Below are 23,704 nucleotides of genomic sequence, written 5' to 3'. Positions count from 1 at the left end.
TTCTGCCCTTATTACATGTTCCCTATCTTTGTGTGTGTGGGTGGTAATTACTTTATTCTTCCATTTAGTCTGTGGCATTTGGTGCTTGGCATCTGGTATAGGATTTCCAAGAAGAGAAATGCAGGTTCTCCTGAATTTTATGATCTGGACATCTGTTCTTAGGAAATGACACGAGAGCCCCAATTAATTCCCCAAAGGTCACTCAATTGAAAAGTCAAGAGATGGAATTGATTGAAAGTCATTATCAACTTGACCTAGATTTTCTCTGAAAGAACAAGAGGCTTTTGAGCCAATTATTGTCCCTTGTCAAGTTTAATTTTTTTTTTTTTTGGAGATTACAAGTGGTTTTAAAATATTCATGTGCATTCACTCTTGTTGCTAACTCTACAACAAACAGAATTTTCCCAGTGGTTTCTGGGCTTCAAATTTCTTTCTCATTCAAGGGCCTTTTGAAATATTTGAGGCCGGGCGCAATGGCTCACGCCTGTAATCCTAGCACTCTGGGAGGCCGAGGCGGGTGGATCACTCGAGGTCAGGAGTTTGAGATCAGCCTGAGCAAGAGCGAGACCCCGTCTCTACTAAAAATAGAAAGAAATTATCTGGCCAACTAAAATATATATATAGAAAAAATTAGCTGGGCATGGTGGTGCATGCCTGTAGTCCCAGCTACTCAGGAGGCCGAGGCAGTAGGATTGCTTGAGTCCAGAAGTTTGAGGTTGCTGTGAGCTAGGCTGACGCCACGGCACTCACTCTAGCCCGGGCAACAAAGCGAGACTCTGTCTCAAAAAAAAAAAAAAAAAGAAATATTTGAAGTTATCAAATTATTATCACATGGGAGAAAATTTGGGAAACAGAAAATGAATGAACAAACACCCATGACATTGGTATTTGAACATAATAGTGCATACTTCCGTTAGAGTGTGTTACTTTGTTCTTGTCAATTTCTGTATAGCTGTAATTGATGTTTATATATAATTTTGTATACTGATCTTTATAGTTAACGTATTGTTTTGTCACTGTCTTCAATAGCCTTTGTTACCATTATTTTAACAGCTGTATGATATTTCATTAAGTAAGCTGTACTGTGATTTATTTAATCATTGCTTTGAGTCCCATCCACAATTCTTATATTTTCTTCCTCCTTCCCTCTATCTGTTGAATCACTGGTTCTCTTGTTTGGACCAATGAAAATAACATTGAAATAAGAGCCAAATGACTTGGACTGCATAGCTTTGCCCAGATCCATAATCTCTTTAGTCCTATTTCCCATCTATCATGTGAGAATAACAATGACTGGTTCCTTCTTACCCCTACACACTTAACCTGTCTCAGAGGAAAAAGTAATATTTGTCCCTTATTACTTGTGATTTCCATCATATAAATGGAATAGAACAATTAAACCAAGCTAAGAAATAACTAATATTCTCAATGTAGTGATTTTAAAATTGTCCTTCTAAGCATAGATAAGCTGTAACAAATTGTAACTACTTACCTCGGAGTTTTGCTTCCATCATTGTTTTCATGGCCTGTGGTAGGACCTTATTTATTTAAAGTATTTTTAGATTTGAGGCTCTTTACTTCTTTAGAAAGTTTTGGGATGGTTTCCTATTTATTGTCTGTGGACCAACCTGAATGCCAAGATTTTTTTCTTTTCTTTTTCTTCAAATGGAACAAGAAAGTATCACAATTAGCAAACTCTTCTAAAAATAAAAACTGATCCCACTGATATTGCAAAAGAAAAAAAAGAAAACAGTTAATATTTTTGAAGGAAATTCCTTTGGGAGAATTTCCCTGAAAATATTCTGAACCCAAGAACATACCTGAATTTTCTATCAGTTACAGTCATATTCTGAAGGTTCTGGCAGAGCTATCTTGGGAACAAAAGCTGAAAAAGGTTAAGGGTTGAACAATGGATACATCTTTTAAACAGCCAATCTGGAAATGCCTTAGGATTGCTAGTGAAAGTTACTTCCTAAAACAAGATGCTTACTCTGTTTCTTCTGAGGCTGAGAAAAAACATTTATCTTAAAATTCAATCAATTATAAGATTTCTTTTTATTATGAAGCATTTCAAACATTGGAGCAGTATGAAAAATAATATTTTGAACAGCTCTATCTTTAATTTATGTTAAACATATTGCCATATTAGCTTTATATATATACACATTTTAAATGAATAAAACATACGCGTTTGAAGTTTGGTGTGTAATCATCCCTGATCTAATCTCCTTCCTTCATGCTTATCTCCTTCTCTGGTTATAAACACTATCTCAAGTTCAGTTTTATTATTCCCATGCATTTCTTTATGCTTTTGCTACCTAGGTATATGCTCATAAATAATATACAGTATTGTTTTGCATGTTTTAAAACTTTAAATTCTCTCACACATACAAGTTGCCTTATTTACTCAGTGCAATTTTTAAGATTTCCTTCATGTTCATGCATGCAGAGCAGTCATTTAAATTGCTGCATTGTTTTCATTATGTAAATGTATCACGACTTATTTGTCAGCTCTCCACCCCCACCCAAGCAGTTTGAGGAAGAGACAATTTAAAGTCCTATCTTTATAATTTGTTGGCCAAGCAGAACACCAAGGATGCCAGGAATCAATACTTTCATTCCTGCCTTTCTCCATGTGCCTTCAGTTATTTTGCTACTTTCTTTATAATTTGGCCTGGCCCCCTGGAAAGATTATTAAGATGACTCATTCACAAAAATTTCTGCATAGACATAGAGTGCCCACTCTGTGTTAGGGAGGAGCTAAACGTGAGCCAGACATTGGCCAACAGATAGGTGACTGTCAAGTCTATGACCATTGAATTATTGAATATATACTCTCATATCTATAATGCAATGCCTGTGGGCTTCATATATTAATACATGCATATTTTAATTTTTGCTTTTAAAAGACTATGGTTTAGGCTGGGTGCGGTGGCTCACGCCTGTAATCCTAGCACTCTGGGAGGCTGAGGCGGGTGGATTGATTGAGCTCAGGAGTTCGAGACCACCCTGAGCAAGAGTGAGACCCCGTTTCTACTAAAAATAGAAAGAAATTATATGGACAGCTAAAAATATATATAGAAAAAAAAGACTATGGTTTAAAGTTTTCAAAAATTACAGTTAAGAAATTGGTCTTGCTTATTTGTTTATTCAGATGTGTTGTTTTTCTTGTTTCTTTTTTTTAAGAGATGGGGTCTTGCTCCGTCACTCAGGCTGGAGTGCAGTGGTACAATCATAGCTCACTGCAGCCTCAAACTCCTGGGCTCAAGTGATCCTCCTGCCTCAGCCTCCCGAGTAACTGGGACTACAGATGTCAGCCACCGTGCTCAGCTCCACATGTGTGCTTTTCTTACTTGCCACAGTAATATATTTTAAAACCAAAGCATTAGAGATCCTACAAACTATTGCTTTTACAGTTACACAGATATTTACAATATCTAGGTTAAGTATGGTTACTTCTGTAGATGGAGTGCCTATAGAATTGAAACTGTCTGCCATTCTTCTTCTAAAGAAAGGAACTCAAAAATCAATTATTTATGTTTCCTTGTTTTAGTAGACATTGTTGTGAGCTGTCAACTTCCTGTGTTCTCATGCAAGCTATAAGCTATGATTTGCCTCTGTAATTTCATTAATATTTAGTGACTAGAGCCTTTTTTGAGTGTTAATAGATAAATTCTGTTAATAATTAAGTTATTCTGGTGACTTCATTGTGCTTAGGGTAGAAAATAGGTCTCTGAATCACTTTCATTTTTTTCCTTATGAACAAATGCCAATTACAATAAATTGGATTTTAACATTTGACTAAATCATCATCTATAGCTACATGAGGTTTCAGCTGACTAAACTGAATGTTACTAAAAGAATCTTATGTGACACATAAATAAAGTACACATTTTAGAAGAAAAGGAGTCATGAGCCAAGAAATTCCGAACCTAAGATAATATGTTCTGTAAAGGTTAAAGTAGATTTTTCAATTATAAAGTAAATGGAACACATTGTAAATGACTGCAGCTTCTCTTTCTTTTTTTCCTGTGATCTAGAAATGACCATGTTGCTTTTTGAGCTTTTTGTGTTAAAAGGAAATCATCAAGATTAAATTTCATGGCTTTGTGAATTCTGGGTTAACTGGTAATGGCTGAGAAATGCCATGAGGGCCTCAGCTTCTCTGCTGGCTGGCTGCTCCTTTGTGTGCTGAACTCTTTTTCTGAGCCATCTCTTAGCTTCACTTAGGACAATGATGTTGTGGTTTGTCTTACTCAGATCAAGTTCTCAGAATCCGACTACTTTGGCAACGTACTGCAAACCCGCAAGTATTTAGCACAGTCTGATTTCTTCTGGCTAAGAAAAGCTGTTCCAAAAACAGAGTGAGTATTAAAAAAAGTGAAATAGATAAATACATTGGTGGGAAGTGGAGTCTCTTTAGATTAAACTTTGTAATTCCCCTCAAGTCAGAGTAGGTGTCTTGCCAGCTATCTTGTTTTAGCAAAATTTGTGTCATGTTTTGCCAACTCTTATTTTTTATATTGTGTGATTAAGATCTTCAATCTAATTACAGGTCCCCAACTCCTAGCATCAACACATATTGAAAGAAGGCTTATTAGGATGCAAATACTAAAGTTATTTCTAGATCTAATTATGAATATATATGTAGAAAAAATTTCTCTAGATTTTCACACTCATGTAGAAACTTTTAAAGATCTTAAAAGGAATAAATACTTTAAAAATAAACTATGATTAGAAGTGTCAAAGTAATTGTATAATTATGAAGCAAATAGAAGATAATTGAGGTAATGCATATCCAAGAACTGATAGATAGATTGTTTTCATCCAATAGCAGTAAGGATTTATTTGTCTTCTTCCCAACTGCCTATAGGAACTTTCCCTACAGGTAGGAGAGTTTCCTTAGGAACTTTTGGGCCCAGGGCCAGCCAGGTATGATTTCCTCCTTTAGCAAAATATTGATGATGATGGTGGTGGTGGTGGTGATGATGATGATGATAGCAGTTAACGATTATTAATTGTTTACAATGTGCCAGGAAGTGCTTTACAATTTTTTTTTCAGAATTTACAACAACTTTATTAAGATATAATTAATACACCATAAAATTTGTTAATTTGTTAAGTATACAATTCAATGTCTTTTATTTTTTTTATTTATTTTAGCTTATTATAGGGGTACAAAAGTTCAGGTTATATATATTATATATATTCAGGTTATATATATTCATGTCCCGCCCATCCCCCCAAGTCAGAACATTCAAGTGTGTCCATTCCCCAGACAGTGCGCAATGCACTCATCATGTAGGTATACACCCATCCCCTCCTCCCACCCCCAACCTCAGTCTGAAACCCAATTGGTGTTATTCCCAAATGTACAATTTTTAATTCATTTTATCCTCAAGTCAATTCTGTGAGGTATAGGTACTATTATCCCCATTTTACAAATGAATGAAAGGCTTACAATTGATAAACTCTTAAGCCCAGGTTTAGATTATTTTTTGTTCTGCCTGCTGGTGCATTTGACTCATAGGACCAGACTCTGTTCTGCTATGGCCCACTTCTACACTGCCTTTTCCCCTCTCTGTTCTCCAGACTGGATAATTTCTGATCTGTTTTCAACTCCAGAATTTCCATTTGTTTATTTTTTTATAGTTTCTATTTCTCTGTTGTGATTCTTTATTTACTGAGTCATTGTCATCATACTTTCTATTAATTCTTTGAATATAGTTTATTTTAATTCTTTGAACTGATTTGTAGTAGCCACTTTCTAGGCTTTGCTAAATCCAATATCTGGGCTCACTCAAATTGGTTTCTATTGCTTCCTTTTCTTACACCTTTCCTTTGCGTAACAAAATGTTGTTTTTGCTAATGACATTTTAGATAAATATTGTAGCAACTCTGGATTCCAATTTATTTTTGAGGATTTTATTTTTTTTAAAGTAACTTTCCTGGAATTATACTCCAGAATGTATCTCCCCTTATTTACTCAGTGGACATCTCTACTCAGGTTTTTATTTCTTATGTTTTAGCCTTGCTTGCTGGTGGTTGTCCCTGTGTCTGCATAGCTTAGTGCTCAGTCAGTGATTAGGACAGAGCTTGTGCTCAAACACCTTGAGCCTGTAGGGCTACTACCCTCTGCTAATTGCTGTGTATGTGAGTTGGGAGTGCCTTCAAAATCACAACCAATTCTCTGTCTTGGATTTTACCTTGTGGGCTCTCTCTCTGGTCTTTCCTGCACGTGTGTCTAGTTTTCCAATCAGCTGGGAATGTGTGGAGTGCTTGTTTAGCCCTTCCATGACTCTTTCTAAAATCTCCCTTTTAAATTTCTGACTGGGTTTTCCTCATTTGTTTTCTACTTAAATTGGCCATTTTTAGCTGACAAAGCTGCAGATTTTCGCCTCCACCCCCAATTGAGTCCATCCCCTGTGGCAGCAAAGCTGCTGATTTTCCAGCAAGCCTTTCTGAACTAAGTTCTCACTGAGCTGGGAGACACAGGAACAGTCTCAGGCAAGAAGACCACAGACTCCTGCTCCACTTATTCCCAAGCTCTAGCATCTATTAAAGGTTAAACATTTTTTAACTTATTGCTTACCTTTGATCAATTTTCAAAGCCCCAAAATGGTTGTTTGTTGACAATTTTGTCCACGTTTCTGCTTGATTTCTGAAGAAAGAGATTGTCAACCTTTTCATGCCATCATACCTGGAAGCCTGGCTTCTATAGCCCACTTTTTTTTTTTTTCATGGCCCACTTCTTAACCTTGGCTGATATTCTGATTGCCAAATCTTTGGCTGGCTCTTTTTATGCTCTCTGAGTCTCTTGTTACTTTCTCTTTCAACTTCCTGCTCTGTCCTGGCTTCTAGAAACTCTGGGCCCCTGTACCCTTCCTTAGCTTAAGCTATAATTACCACCTTTTCCTCTTATGCTCCCATCTGGCTATCCCTGCCCTCTGCCCTTCAAACTTTCCTATAACAGCACGTACAATGTTTGTTGTTAAGTTACCGACTGTAATGAGTAGGCTTAAGGCTGAATCATGCCCCTAGCTATTACTGACTCCAATCAAATGCACAAAGGAAGAAAGCAGAAGGCTTTAGAACTGTCTTTGGAAATGATAGATAATGGTTTAAAGCCATCTGCTTCACTGTCCTCGATTCTCTCCTCTCTTCACATGATCTCTCAGTCCACCTATTCTGTTTCTTTCCCAGTCTAAATTATTCAATAGGAATTTTAGATTTAGGGTTCTCAAATCGATGACTCAAATCTGATGACTTCAGCAAATGATTTCCGATATTTCCATGACCATTGACATGTAATATGGTAGTCACGGATCTATGTCAATCACCCTTCCCTTAAAGATCTACTTCAGATCAGTTCAAACTCTTTTTTAAAAAAACTTGCAGAAAATTCAAGGCTTTTATCAGTATTTTTGTGAATTTTCAAGTTCTTCTCAGATTTCTCTATATTAGCAATGTGGCCAGTTTAATTCTTCAATTTCAAAGTGTCATTACTCATTTGGGCATTTGGGTGTGTAGCAAGGCCAGGGTTGGTAATTGAAAAACTCCTAAATGTGTCATCTTTAACATCATCCTAAGATACTGATGGACTGTCAGATTCTAATGGTCTTAACTATTTCTAATATTTTATTCATGCCTTGGAAAAATGCTGGCTGACTTTGTGGGCTTAGGCAAATGGTGTGATTTGTGTGGTTTTCTTCTCTGTCAGTGCAAAACAAATACCTCTTTCACCAGGGTATTAAATTGGTTAATGTTTGACAAAAGTTCTCCAGAAGTGAAAATCAGTGCAATGGTTATAATTTTTGTTTCCTCAGACTATATGTCTATTTCAGGAAAAGAACATAAAGAAATTTAAGGTTCTCTTTGCATGGTAGAGTGATATGACAGTCAGTTTCACTTCTGTTTTTAAAGGAAACATCTGGCTGGTCCTTTTTAGGCATTGTAGGGAGTTTTAGCTTTATTATGCCCATTGGCTTTAACTTACATCTTGTACGTCTGGAAATTCATGAGTTAATGGAGTGGGGATGATTCTGGAGTAGCTCCACTACACTAGTTTACTTTGAACAGCACATCATGATTATATTTCCACAAAACCCTGAAATAACATTTTGCTTCTTTGTGGGTATAGGAGATAAATATTCTTTATCTTCATTCTCATGGAATCCATTTTAGCTGCACTAATGTGCATTAAGAAGTTTCTAAGGCTATGGGAAATGTCAGCAAGAATGAAATTAATTGGGTGGTCATCCCTGAAGGTACATATTTAGGAATTGGTTTTCAGAATTGTCACTTCATCAGTTTGCTTAAAAATAGAGGATTTACTTACTGCTTGGCTTGAGTCAAAAGTAATTTCTTTCCCTCAGGATCCCTTTCTTTGACAGAAATGATTTTAAGCCTATTTCCCTATTAACTCACTCTCATTCTACTGTGACCAAACATGTATGGATTCTCTTTCCCTATCTTTTGAAAAATATGTAAAAATACATCAAATGTCTATATAAATTATGGTCCTGCCCAGAATTTCTGTTTGCAAAAGCATTATCTATAGCATGGAATGGGAGTGATATAATCTGCAGGATATTAGTAAGAAAGCAATAAATACTCTATGGTTTTCCCATCTTTAAGAGTTTATAAGTAAAATGTAAAACTGTAGCTTGATGTATATCTATTTTATATGGTCCAAAGAAATTGGGGCACCAATGTCTTTTCCTTCAGATTATTGTATTTTGATATTGCATTCCTTTTACATATCCCATTATCTGGTATATTTCATCCCCATATATTTTGGGATTTGAAATTTATACAAGACTTCTCCCTACCTTATCCACTAAATCCTTCCCCAAATACAGACTGCAGAAACACCCTAGAGACATAGTAAAAAGAATTCAAAGCACTTGAATGGTACTCTGTTTATTCAAGTGGATGTATACATAGAAATAAATTCATTTGAATGGATTTAGTGATCTTCTGCTCAGCACATACCGTTTTCACAACAGTCTAAGTCCATAAGGAACTTAAAATCTTGTTGGGAGATAAGTTATGCAAATTCAAATGCCTCCAGACCCAGTTAATAAATGGCTGACCTATGGGGTGTAAATAATAGGGAGTGGTGGGGACTGTGGAAAACTAGTAATTGCACCCTCCACTTAAAGGAATTCCAATTTAGTAATTTTTAAACCATTGTGTTGCGCAAACAAAACAATTTTGGGGGAACATTCAGCCCGTTGGTTAGGGCTTAGTCTGTGGACAGCCAACTTTTTAGTGTTCCAGTTATCCATTGCTGTGTGACAAACCACGCCCAAATTGAGAGGGTTAAAACAACAACACTTATTTATTTTTATCTCTTGTAGTTGTAGGGATCACTAGGCTCAGCTGTTTAGTTCTTGCTCATGGTCACTCATGTAGTTACGGTCATGTAGTGGCTGGGGCTGAAGTCATATGGAAGGCTGCCTCTCTCACATGTCTTGTGGTTAATGTTGGCTGTTGGCTAGGAAACCTACACGTGGCCTCTCTATGTATGTTGGATTTCTTTACAGTGTGTTGACTGATAAACTTTGAAGAGCAACTTTCCTGAGAAAGAGAAAGGGAGGAAGGGTGGGAAGGTGTGCTTGTATGCATCAGAGAGAGATTGTATCGCCTTTAATTACCTAGGCCTGGAAGTCACACAGCGTTATTTCTGCTGCATTTTATTCTTTGGAAGTGAGTCACTAAGGCTAACCCATAATCAAGAGGAGAGGAATTTAGGCTCCATCTCTTAATGGGAGGAGTGTAAAAAAATTTGCAAACACATATTAAAACTAGCACATGTAGTCTTACATTAGAGAATAGTAAAACTAAATATATAGTAAACTTGGATATGATAAGGGAGATATACAAAATGTGTAACAGCTGGTTCGGCATGGGCACTGAACAAACAGAAGTAATAACAGCATCAACAACTGATAGGATCTACTGGTGCAGCTGCTTAATATTGGCTCTGGGTATAATCAAAGCTCCAAATGTGCCCTAGAGTCAACCAGAGCTCTGGGACATCAGGAATGGTAAGATCATGTGTCTGAAATAAGATGCTTTAGTTATACTTGCTGAAGCTTCGGAAGTCCCATCAGCGTCTAGTTTCAGGGATTGATTGTTTGAACTTTTTGCTTTGTCCACCTTTGTATACCAGCAATTAGGAACATTCTCTCTGCATGACACTTACTCTAATGTTTTGAAAGTTTATTCTTGCTAAAGAGAGGGGACACATTGTCTCTTGTCTATATTATGATTCAGCCCAATATTATTTGGAAGCCAATTTGAGAGGCATCTGGATTCTCCCCTCTTGACCTAGAAATGCTGAGTTCTCTGGATAGTGTCTTAGTTTCCTATTGCTACTGTAACAAATTACCACAACCATAGCAACTTAAAACAACACAGATTTATTATCTCACAGTTCTGTAGGTCAGAAGTCTGGGATGGCTTGGCTTGTTTCTCTGCTTTGGGTTTCATAAGACTGAAATCAAGGCATCAGCTGGCTGGCCCTTACAGGGAGGCTCTGGGAAGAATCTCCTTCCCAGCTCATTTAGGTTGTTGGCAGAATCCAGTTCCTTGTGGTTGTAGGACTGAGGTTTTTACTTCCTTGCTGGGTATCACCTGGGAGCCACTCTTTGTTCCCAGAGGCCTTTCTTTAGTCCTTGCACATTGCCCCTACATCTTAGAGCCAGGAACAGTGTGTTAAATTCTTCTCATCCTTGGCATCTCCCTGACTTCCTGTTCTGCAGTATCTCTTCTGACTCCCTCTGTGGCATCTCTCTGATTCCAGCCAAAGAAAGTTGCCTGCTTTTAAGGGCTCATCTGATTAGATTGAGCCTATCTGGATAATCCAGGATAATTTCCCTATTTTAAGGTCCTTAACCTTAATTACATCTGCAAAGTCCTTTTTGCTATGTAGCATAACATATTCACAGGATCCAGGGATTAGAACATGGCCACAATTCTACCTACTTCAGGTGGTGACATTAGGTCAATAGAGATGTTTTTCCCTCTACTTGTTTCCTCAGAAAAATAGGCAAGCAGGCAAGTTTGTGTTAAACACTAGGGCTTAATTGAAATACTAACTCAAAATTTGAAGGAAAAGAATATGCATTTTATAAAAATAAGTCTAGGTTTCAGTTTTGAAAAGAGAAGAGGTGCTCTCTTTCTTGATTTTCAGTAATACCTCTAGTATAACATGATGCTTAAAAGAAGTGGTTTGAAGTCACATAGACTAGACCTTGTGAAAGTATATAATGCTTCTAGGTCTCATTGTCCTCATCTGCGAATTGGGTTAATAATTCCTATAGTTGCTATGGGGAGAAAAAACTATGGATAGAACGTGCTTAAGACATAGTAAGTGCTCAATGAATGTTAGCTAATAATAATGATAATTATAGTAGAATGACATATTCATAGACTTATTTACCGTTGGGGAGAAGGTATAAGTGGACCAACTAGCATCAATAGTTGGATTTCCTATTAGTTTCATATTAGTCTGGTATAAATTAATTTATTAGTCTGATATAATTATTAGACATAGATGAGTAAAATAATTATTCTGAAAAGGGATTTGTACAAGTTTCTTTTTCTTTTTCATTATTTATTTTTTCAGAGATGGGGTCTTGCTATGTTGCCCAGGCTGGACTCAAACTCCTGGGCTCAAGTGATCCTCCTGCCTCAGTTTCCTGAGTAGCAGGGACTACAGGCATGCGCCACCATGCCTGGCTTACAAGTTTATTTTTGAGCAACTTAGCTTAAGATGAATTGCTTGATCTGCTTGTTTCGTGTTTATAGTAAAAGAAAGGAAAAAAAGATGAATTGTTTGGTTTTAATTACAAAGGGCAGTGACTGAAACTCACAACCATCTAAGTCAGGGGTTGGTAACTATGGCCTATGGGCTAAATCTTGCCTGCTGCCTGTTTTTGTATGGCCCATGAGCTAAGAATGACTTTTACAGATAAACGTTTGCGGTTGGTTTGATGACCGGGAAGCACTAAGATTGAACCCCGATTAAGCATAATGTTATCCCACCCCAAAAGAATTCCATTCTTCTCATTAATAGGCCTGTATTACAAAAAAAGTTATACTTGATTATTACATTTTGAATTTCATCAATAAAAATTTGTGGAAAATTTGCTCTTCAGTACCTACACAATATTCTTGATTTTGCCTCTTTTCTGGTAAAGCCTAAAATGTTTATAATCTGACTCGTTCTTCAGAAAAAAAATCTGCCAACTCCTAATCTAAGTAACCTAATTGTACATTTAAAATGAGGGTGTAGACACTTCATAGCTGGAAGGGACCCTGAGATATTCTAATGCAATACCTAAATTTTATAGCTAAAACCAAACCCCAAGAAGGTAGGTGACTGTTCCCATACAACTCAGCCAATTAGTGATAGAGGCAGGACCAGTTGTTAAAGCTTTTGGTGCTTAAATCAGTAAATTTAAGCACTTGGCACAGGCGGATCGTCTGGGTTGCATGGTTGTGCTTTATTCATCTTTCTTTAAGTGGACCTCTGTGTTGTCATCAATCCAAAACTTTTTAATGGACAGGTCAGAGGTGATGCAGCATAGAAACCCAGCTGTCCCATCAATCCATTGAACAGAGCCTGGCAAACATCAGCTTGCTGTGTTTCCATTTGCAGGGAGAGCCCTTTAGGTTCTAGAATTTCTCATTAAAGCTTTTTCAGAAGCACTGGTGCTGACTTTTTTTTTTTTTTTTGAGACAGAGTCTTGCTCTGTTGCCCTGGTGAGAGTGCCATGGCATCAGCCTAGCTCACAGCAACCTCAAACTCCTGGGCTTAAGCAATCCTTCTGCCTCAGCCTCTCAAGTAGCTGGGACTACTGGCATGTGCCACTGTGCCCAGCTAATTATTTCTATATATTTTTAGTTGTCCAGATAATTTCTTTCTGTTTTTAATAGAGACAGAGTCTTGCTCTTGCTCAAGCTGGTCTCAAACTCCTGATCTCGAGCGATCCTCCCACCTAGGCCTCCCAGAGTGCTAAGATTACAGGTGTGAGCCACCGTGCCTCGCTGGTGCTGACTTTTTTCCTTAAGTTAGTAGCAGTGAATAACTAGGCATGTTAATATATTTTTATTGAACTCTGTGCAATTTAGGATGAGATTGTTCGTTGAGCAGAGCAGTAGTCCTAAACTGAGGGGATAATTTCCCCTCTTGCCCAACGTCCCAGTTATTCCCTGGTTATCTGCTAATGAACCCAGCCGCATCGTGTTTGTCTATGCTGCCCCCTGCCTGGGTAATGATGATTACTCTGTGGCATTTGTTTCTCTTTCTACAGGTGGTTTACAAGTCCAACAACCGTCAATGCCTTCTACAGTGCATCCACCAACCAGATCCGTGAGTACCGGCTTCTTGTCTCCTTGTTAATGTGGTACAAAATGGAAGGAACTTTTTCATGACTGTGATGAAGGATAAGGCATTCTTTATTTTCCTCCAAAAGTGACAGGGTATATTGGTGAAGAAAGTTTGTTTCTCTACCTATATGCCCAATTTTCCTCACTCCCTTCACCTTGTTAGTCTTTTTAAAGCTTCATGTCACCATTGATTTTTTAAAAATAATTAACTGCAATAAATAAAACCACAATGGAGTTTGCCATGAATAGGAGCCAGCTTCTACTTTCTTTTCATAACGGTCTTACTGATTTTGTCTATACCATTTTGTTCATTCTTAGGATTGATGGGAAAATAGCAGGTGACCAGACAGATTGTAGATCAAGGGGAGACTATCTGTGCATAAGAAGGAAGCTTGGAAATGTTCTAATTAACCCTAGGATGTAATGTCGTGAGGTTTTTTATTTACATGTTTGGATGCATGTAATTATCAATGCCATGATAAATTTTAAAAATTATTAAAGATCAGACTGGCACAAATTAAAAGCCTAACAGTACCCAGCATTGGCAATAAGAGACACATATTCACTGCCGGTGGAAATGTAAATTGGTTTTCCCACTTTGCAGGGCAATTTGACAATATCTAGAAAAGCTGGAGATGTGCACGCATACTTAAGACCATCATTTGTAATCCTGGCATGTGCCCTAGTGCTATGATTTTGAAGAGTGTGGTCCTTGGACCGGCAGCAATAGCATCATGGGAAAACTTGTTAGAAATGCAAATTCTCAGGCTCTATTGATCACAAACTTTGGATGTAGGGCTCAGAAATCTGTTTTAATAAAACCTCTAGGTGATTCTCATATATGCTTAAGTTTGAGAACAGATACCCTAGAGGACTCTTGCACAAGGCATAAGAAGGCCCATGTGAGAATGCTCATAGCAGTATTGTTTATAATACCAGAAAAAGCAGGATAACCTATGTGTTCCTCCACAGGAAAATGAATCAAATGTGGCATATTCACACAAAGGAATACCATACAGCAGTGCAAAATGAGTGACCTAGAGTGACATGTTTTAACGGGGATGAATTTCACAAATATTAGGTTGTGTGGAAAAAAACAACTTGGGAAAACACATTGAGTATGATACCATAAAAATAAAGTTGAAAAATCACGCAGAACAATTCTATACATTGTTTAGAGGTATATTCATTTGTAGTGCAAGTACAAAGACATTCATGAGAATGACAGATACCAAACTCAGGTGGGTGGTGACTTGCTGTGGTGAGGGTGGGCCACTCCTGCTCAAACCCTTGCTGGTTTCTCCTGATCTCCCCTATCTCTTTTTTTTTTTTTTTTTTTTTTTTGAGACAGAGTCTCACTTTGTTGCCCAGGCTAGAGTGAGTGCCGTGGCGTCAGCCTAGCTCACAGCAACCTCAAACTCCTGGGCTCAAGCGATCCTCCTGCCTCAGCCTCCCGAGTAGCTGGGACTACAGGCATGTGCCACTATGCCCGGCTAATTTTTTCTCTATATATTTTTAGTTGTCCGTATAATTTCTTTCTATTTTTAGTAGAGACGGGGTCTCGCTCTTGCTCAGGCTGGTCTCGAACTCCTGACCTTGAGCGATCCACCCGCCTCGGCCTCCCAGAGTGCTAGGATTACAGGCGTGAGCCACCTCGCCCGGCCTCCCCTATCTCTTAATGATGGCATGTCCCGAGGCTCAGTCCTTGTACCTTTTCTGTTCTCTCCTATATTCCGTCTTCACTCACTCACTTGCTGATGAAATCTAATCTCATGTTATTTTTTTTTTTGGAGACAAAATCTCACTCTGTTGCCCAAGCTAGAGTGCAGTGGTGTCAGCCTAGCTCACAGCAACCTCAAACTTCTGGGTTCAAGCGATCCTCCTGCCTCAGCCTCCCGAGTAGCTGGGACTACAGGCACGCACCACCATGCCTGGCTAATTTTTTCTATTTTTAGTAGAGAAGGGTCTCGCTCTTGCTCAGGCTGGTCTCGAACTCTTGACCTCAAGCGATCCTCCTGCCTTGGCCTCCCAGAGTGCTAGGATTACAGATGTGAGCCACCGAGACCAGCCCTAATCTCATGTTTTAATTACATTTCTACATTGTTGAATGCAGGGGGTGGAATTTACAAGACTTACTACCCTTGTTCACGCCACCACCATCCCCTACCTGGATTTCAGTAATAGCCTCCTCACTGGCCTCTCTGCTTCTGTTCTTATCCTTTTCCAGTCTATTCTAAATATAATGTTGCGGCCATTTTAAGATGTTTTTAAGATGTTTTACAATCATATCATGTCACTCCTTTGCTCAAAACATTTTATCAGCATCTCATCTCACTCAGAGTAGGAGCCAAGTGACTTACAATGGTCTTGAGGTCTGTTAGCTCTCTGCCTCTAGCCTACTCGCCTCCTCCTTCCCTCTGTTCCAGCCACATTGGCCTCCTTCACGTTCCTAGAGCACGTCTGACACACTGTTCCCTTGGGGCATTTATAATCGGGGTTCTCTTTTTCTTGGAAATTTTCCCCAAGTGACCTGCTTGGTTCACACTCCTATTTCCTTTAAATCTTTGCTCAAAAGCCACCTTCTCAGTGAGGTATCCTGCTTATCCTCTGGCCAGTCAGCCAGTCTGCTGTGGGCCCTTGTCCCCACAGGATTTCCTGGTCACAGGGTGTTAGGTCCAGGGTTCAGAGTGAGACACATCAAGCCTCATGTGTAGCAAAATGCTGTTTATTTTGAGCATCTAGGTATAGATGGGTGGAGGCCGAAAAAGGTGTCCACGAGAGAAAAGGGGAGAGCTTTGGGTTTTATGGAGGATTTTTCTGGGAGAAGTAAATAAATTCTTTTCAAACAATCTGGAGGGACAAGGAAAGTAAGTTTCACTCTTGCATTTTATTCATTTATCTTCCTAGGGGTCTGGCAAAGGCTACGTGCCTAACACACCCCTAGGAAGGGGAGAGAGGTGGGTTTTATAGGAGGTTTGGATGGAAGTTTGGGGAGGGTGAATTCTTTAAGCCTAACAGAGGGGACAGCCAGAAGGCTGTGGCTGCTCACTACCAGTGGACACGTCTTGTTAGAGTCACCCCCATGTGGCCACTATTGGGAATGGATGTCTCTGCAGGACTTTGGTCTGAGAGAGTAAAGAATAGAAGGAACACAAGCAGATGGTGGGAATCTTTTTATTCCTATGTTAATTTGCATAACTGAATAAGTTGTTAAATATTTTGAATGTCACTCCTTGTCATATAAATATTCATTATCATGAAACTACCATTGCTTTCTTAAGGTCCTAAGCTCTAAGTTGAGAACTAAGCTGCATATGTTATGTGGGAACTTGTGATATTTGAGTTATTTATTATAACTAATATTTATAATAATATTTATTTTAATACATGAACTATAACAATCTTTAGAATATTTTATTGGGAAATAGAAAATTGTTTGGGTTAGTCATTTAAAAGTGTTTTGTTTAATATTTTGGTGCATGCAAAAAAATATATGTAACATGTTGGCACATGTTAAATTTTAAAGAATATATGAAAACACGATAAAATCAATATGTGCCTATGAGCTCCTTACCCAACCAGGCTCCAGAACGTTCCAATATCCTTGCTGCTGCCTGTGGCCCTCCCCATCTCTTACCACAGAAGTGACCACTCTTCTGATTTGGGGGTTTATCATTTTCTTATTTTTTAAAATAAAAATTTAACCATTTATGTACGTATCCCTAAACAATATATTATTTATTTTTACTTGTTTTTTAGCATAATAAAATGGTATCATACTGTATGCAATCTTAAGCAACTGTTTTTTTTTCAGTCAACATGTTTTTAAGGTTCATCCACATAGCATGTGGTAGTCGGTTTTTTCATTTTCACTGCTGTATAGTATTTCATTGCATGACTGTATCCCCAGATTATTTATGTGTTTTACTATTGACAGACCTATGTATCCCCTCATAAGGTTTTTGCTTTTATGAACAATGCTGCTCTGAATATTCTTTAGTATGTCTCCTGAAACAAGTGTCTGGGAGTATACACCTAGGAGTGGAATTACTGGCTGGTAGGATACACAAATACTCAATTCTACCAGATAACACCAAGTGTTTTCCAAAGTGGATGTTCCAAAGTACAGAAGTATTTCCATTGTTCCTTATTTTCATCAACTCTTGGCATTGGTAGACTTAATTTTTACCAGTCCAGTGAGTGTAATAGATCAGTTCTTATGCAAGAAAAGGCGATGAGATAGTCTGTTCGCCAGTGTTTTACAGTCACTTTCAAATGTCAGTGAAGGCTTACTGCTCTTTGGGGGACTTAAATGTGTTTATTAATAGTTCCACCTCCAGGATTCACCCCTGCTCAGCCCTTTTCTTGCCTGGGAAGAGCTGATCCTCTCAGAGGTTTACCGAGGAAGAAGCCATTTCAGGGTAACTCAATCGTTTCTTGAAAGCTCATGGGCAGAGGGGTTTTAAAATGAACAATTTGAAGCAGTATTTTAATTAAGAGATTCAAGCTGTTTCTATTTTCCTAATGACCAGTGCTTGCTATCATTGTAAATTATATTTCCAGGCAAGATGACAAGGAATCCTTTGGGTGACTTTTTTTCCCTCTTTCCTTTCTGATTTCCTGGACTACAAATTAAGACAGGTGGAGTTTCTTCTTACACATTCCCCACTGGGTTTCCTGGGACTCCCCCCACCCCCCAACTGTCATCTTTTTGCTTCACTGAAGAAGTGAAAAATTGAGGTGATTCTCTCAAATGAACATCTTTATTGATTAGGGGCTGGTTCTTACAGCATGTGGCCATCTGTTTAATTGGGTTTCACATCTAAGATGTAACTATACTTAGTAACGTGATTTATGAGAATTTCATTCAGTTCCCATTATCATTTTCTGATTTATGCCACGTAAATCTGCTTTTGCATGTGGTAGAGGCTTGAGTGGAAAATAGAAAAACCTGGAGGTTCCCCCCGCCACCCCCAAATCCATGCCTTTGTATGGAACCCTATGATCTGTGGTCATCTTTCAATTTTAGATTTTTACAGGGTGGTTATAGCTTCTTATTTGTGTACCCTTGTCAAGCTGAATAGAAACGTCTTCAGACATGGAGTGTAGTGTGAAATCATAATGATTTAAATCTGCTGTATGAGGAGTTATACTCAGAAGCTGTTACAGAATTTAATTATATTTGAATTCATAAAGCAGTTAAAGAGGAAAGCAAGGATGTGAGGTTATTGGTGCCCAAGCATGTGCTTCCCTAGCCCATAGAGTTTAGGGGGAGAATTTAATGAGGTGACTTTGTAAAATGCCAGCACATTGCCACAGTCAGGGCTTGTATATCTCAAACTGGCATACCAGTACGTCATAGGAGAAACAGAATGTGGAGATTGGCAGGGGGGGATTACTCTGAACTTTTGCTCTCAAGAGATTTTATACATTAAAACAATATTTTGAATATTTAAAAGTACAACCAATTTGGAAAAGTATCTCGCGGTTTGTTAATATCTCCTATTACCCAGAAATTCCACTCCTGATAAGTGGATCCTTATGCCTGCCAAAAGACATGCACAACAATGTTCCTAGTATCTTTATTCATGACAGCAAAAACCTGGAAAGAACGTAAGGTCCATCAACAGAAGAAGAGATAAATAAATTGTGATATATTCATACAAGTGTATATTATATAGCCATGAAAAAAAACAAACTGCTCCCACACTACAATATGCATGAATGCTACTGACTTAATGCTGAGTGTAAGAAGCCAGGCATAAGAGTAAATACTGTTCTGTTCCATGCATATAAAGTTCAGGGACAGGCAAATAAATCTGTGTGATAGAAGTTAAAACAATGACTACCTTTGTTGGGGGTATTGACTGGGAGGGGGCCTGGGAAACGTTCCTTGTCTTGATCTGGGTGGTGGCTGCACAGATGACACATATGTCAAAACTCACTGTGTTCTCCTGCTAAGATTTGTGCCTTTACTTTATGTAAGTAATACCTCAACATAAATAGTAACATTCCCTCCTCCTCATAAAGATGTTTGGAACAATATTTAGTATGCGTAGAGATTTTGAGCTAATCACAGGTTGCCTCAGGTTAAGTCTTTAGAAGTGGAGAGCAGGGATTGGCAAACTTTTTCTGTAAATTGGCAGATAGTAAATTTTTTCAGCTTTGTAAGTCATACTGTCTCCGTTGTAACTTCTCAACTATGCCATGGCAGCCGTAGACAATTAATAAACCAATGAGTGTGGCTGTGTTCCAGTAAAACTTTATTTATAAAACAGGCAGCAGGTTGGATTGGCCCACAGGCTGCAGTTTGCCAATCCCTGGAGTAGAGCGCTGTGAGAGGATAGGTTCTGGGGAGCCACTGAGGAGCGTTCTGACCCAGCTTCAATAGTTCTTTGGATCTAATCAGACAGTAGTAGCAGTAGGAAGAGTGAACAGCTCATATTTGTTTTTTATTGCTCCTAACATGGATTGGTCTTTAGAATAAAATTTGTTTCATGTATTCAATATCAATGTGTATTTGAAAAATGCCTCGTTTAAGTATTTAGTTTTTATTTTCATACATCTCAAATCATATTAAAGAATTATTTTAAACACACAAAATCTTGGCTTGAAAACAAGCATGGCCTAAGGGCTAAAACCAATGATTTTATTATCTTTGCTACTATACACAAGGGATTTGGTTGCCTCAGTTTAATCACAGATATTCTGCTGAAGAAGATAAGCCTTTGTCCAGAGGCTGGGCTTATGCTGGCATCAAATTATAAAATTAATCCAGAAGCCAAACATAGATTTGTTTTGCTGTTGAGGAAATAACTGTGTTTCAAACTGGGAGAATTTCTCATATGTCATTGGCTCTACCTAAAACCGTAAAATAGAAGCCAAGTTAGCAAATACCTGTGGCTTCTACTGAAATTGAATGAAATTAAATCCTTGAATCCACATGATGCTGCTTTGGGGACATGGGAAAAATAAGGCTAACATCCAGAATTTGGGAGTAGTCTTCCATAGTTTTAGAGTTACAAGGAAATTTAAGTGGTTACCTGATCCAAATTTCTCATTATCTAGAAGAGATCCTGACACTTGGAGCAGTTCCTAGTAATTTTTTCCACTTACTTAATGTTTAAAGAGGCCGCAATGATTCTCACTTCCTGGTATGCATGTTCCTGTGTAGTCCCCTCCCACACTGAACAAGCCTTACCTCTGTAATCAATAGGATGCTATGGAAATGATGGAGTATGACTTCTGAGGCCAGGTCATAAAATACATTGTGGCTTTCACCTTGCTCTCTTGGATTCCTCACTCTGGAGGAAGCCAACCACTGCATTGTTAGGGCAGTCAAGCAGCTTGCAGAGAGGCCAACATGTGAAGGAAGTGAGGGCTTCTTCCCATTAGGAGCACCATCTTGGAAATAGATCCTCTAGTCCAGTCAAGCCTTCAGATGACCGTGGCCTAGGCTGACATCTTGGCTGCAACCTCATGAGAGACCCTGAGATGGAACCACCCAAATAAGCTGTTTCTGAATTCCCGACCCAGAGAAACTCTGAGATAGTAAATGTTTATTGTTTTAAGTAACTGTGCTTTGTGATGATTTGTTACACAGAAGAGATAACTAATACAAGCATTACAGCATGCCAGGTAACTAACTGCATTTGGTGCTAGGGTATGTAATATGGTATGGTGTAGTGATTAAGGGTATGGGCTCTGAAGTGTGATAGTTTGATTTTGAATCTCAGCTTGGCCACTAATAACTTACAACCTTGGGCAAGTTACTTAACATCTTTAAGCCTCAGTTTAATTATCTGTAAAATGGACAGGATAGTAGTAACCATCCTAGGAAATTGCTGTGAAGATTAAGTGAGCTAATATATGTAAAATGCTGGAATAGAGTCTTATTCATAGTAGATACTCAATAAATCTTAGCTATTAATGGTTCTTGCTTTTGAGGAGTTGGGAGAAAGAGACTTGTTACCAGGTCATTTAGAGCTGCGGTCCCCAAACCCCGGGCTGCAGACCAGTGCCAGTCCATGGCCTGTTAGGAACCAGGCTGCAGAGCAGGAAGTGAGTGGTGGGCAAGCAAGCGAAGCTTCATCGTATTTACAGCCGTTCCCCATCGTTCGCATCACTGCCTGAGCTCTGCATCCTGTCAGATCAGTGGTGGCATTAGATTCTCATAGGAGTGCAAGCCCTACTGTAAACTGCGCATGCGAGGAATCTATATGTCACATGCTCCTTATGAGAATCTAATGCCTGATGATCTGAGGTGGAGCTTAGGCACTGATGCTATTGCTGGGGAGCGGCTGCAAACACAGATTATCAGTAGCAGGGAGGTTTGACTGCACAGATAAGTCAATTGCTTGCAGACTCATATTAAAACCTTATCAGGGAGTGGCATGTGACAATTAAGCTGCATGTTGTGGCAGCCTTTATAGTGGCAGGTGAACTGATATACTTCAGTTGTATAGCTGTGTGTGGTGGCAGGCTTTAAGTCAGAATCTGACACTTATTTTAGTCTATGCGTGGCCCACCCATTATTTTATTTACCACTTCCATCCACACCTCTTTCCCACACTACACGCTTGTCTCAGTCACAGTTTGGGTAAGCCCATAAGCTAACCCTAGCAAAAATGAGTAAAAACCAAATGTCACTGGAGAGCTTCTTTGAAAAGGGGGAAAGACCCCAGTGATGAGAAAGCAGAAGACTCTAAGACTGCCAACAAAATGAAAGCTGCATTTAAAAGAAAATATCAAGAGTCCTACTTAAATTACGGGTTCATTGCAAGAGGTGATTCACATTCTCCAGGCCCGCTTTGTATAATCTGTGGCGATCGGCTATCCAATGAAACCATGAAACCTTCAAAACTGCTTCGTCACATGGAGACGAAGCACCCTGCGTTAAAAGACAAGCCTTTGGAGTTTTTCAAAAGAAACAAAAGTGAACATGAAGAACAGAAGCAATTATTGAAGGCCACCACTTCATCAAATGTGTCTGCACTGAGAGCATCATTCTTAGTGGCTAACCGCATTGCTAAAGCTAAGAAGCCCTTTACTATTGGTGAAGAGTTGACCCTGCCTGCTGCTAAGGACATTTGCCGTGAACTTTTAGGAGAAGCTGCAGTTCAAAAGGTGGCATGTGTTCCTCTTTCGGCTAGCACCATAACTAGACAAATTGATGAAATAGCAGAGGATATTGAGGCACAATTGTTACAGAGGATTAATGAGTCACCGTGGTACACAATCCAGGCTGATGAGTCTACCGATGTTGACAACAAGGCAACAATGCTTGTTTTTGTGCGATATATTTTTCAGGAGGATGTGCATGAGGACATGTTATGTGCACTTTTGTTGCCAACCAGCACCACAGAACTATTCAAGTCTTTGAATGATTACATATCAGGAAAACTGAATTGGTCATTTTGTGTTGGTGTATGCACGGATGGAGCAGCTGCCATGACTGGAAAGTTTTCTGGTTTCACTACACAGGTCAAGGAGGTCACTTCTCAGTGTGAGTCTACGCACTGTGTCATCCATAGAGAAATGCTGGCTAGCTGAAAAATGTCACCTGAACTAAACAACGTTTTGCAGGATGTTATTAAAATCATCAGCCACATTATAGTACATGCCCTTAACTCACGTCTGTTCACAGATCTCTGTGAGGAGATGGACACAGAGCACACATGTCTTCTCTTATACACAGAAGTGAGATGGCTTTCTAAAGGTAGATCACTGGCCAGAGGTTTTGAATTACGAAAGCCACTCCAGAGATTTCTTTTAGAAAAATAGTCAACACTGGCAGCACATTTCAGTGACGCAGAATGGGTTGCAAAACTTGCTTACTTGTGCGACATATTCAACCTGCTCAACGAACTCGATCTGTTACTTCAGGGGAGAATGACAACTGTGTTCAAGTTGGCAGATAAAGTGGCTGGATTCAAAGCCAAATTGGAATTATGGGGTGATGTGTGAACATTGGGATTTTTGACACGTTTCAAACATTAGCAGGGATTTTGAAAGAGACTGAGACAGGGCCTTCTTTCTCCCAGCTGGTGCATGATCACCTATCTCAGCTTTCCAAAGAATTTGAGCATTAATTCCCAACCACAAGAGACCCCGAAACTGGGAAAGAATGGACCCACGACCCTCTTGTGAATAAGCCAGGTGAATCAACTTTGTCCATGCTAGAAGAGGATCAACTACTTGAGATGGCAAATGACGGTGGCCTTAAAAGTATGTTTGAGACAACTTCAAATCTCCATGCATTCTGGATTAAAGTCAAGGCAGAATATCCTGAGATTGCCCCCAA

General features: G+C 38.9%; 1 protein-coding gene across 2 annotated transcripts in view; it reads left to right on the top strand.

Moving 5' to 3' along the window:
• PHEX (phosphate regulating endopeptidase X-linked) overlaps positions 1-23,704 on the top strand; it is a 201,560-nt gene that overhangs the window by 139,891 nt on the left and 37,965 nt on the right. For both annotated transcript variants that reach the window (XM_069463593.1, XM_069463594.1), the window contains exons 14-15: positions 4,261-4,364; positions 13,326-13,384. In XM_069463593.1, coding sequence (XP_069319694.1) covers positions 4,261-4,364; positions 13,326-13,384 — 163 coding nt within the window. The remainder of the gene's footprint in view (positions 1-4,260; positions 4,365-13,325; positions 13,385-23,704) is intronic.

This window comes from Eulemur rufifrons, chromosome 30 (assembly GCF_041146395.1).
Source record: "Eulemur rufifrons isolate Redbay chromosome 30, OSU_ERuf_1, whole genome shotgun sequence".
In the NCBI taxonomy this organism is placed as follows: Eukaryota; Metazoa; Chordata; class Mammalia; order Primates; family Lemuridae; genus Eulemur; species Eulemur rufifrons.
This window is presented reverse-complemented; position numbering and strand designations above follow the sequence as displayed.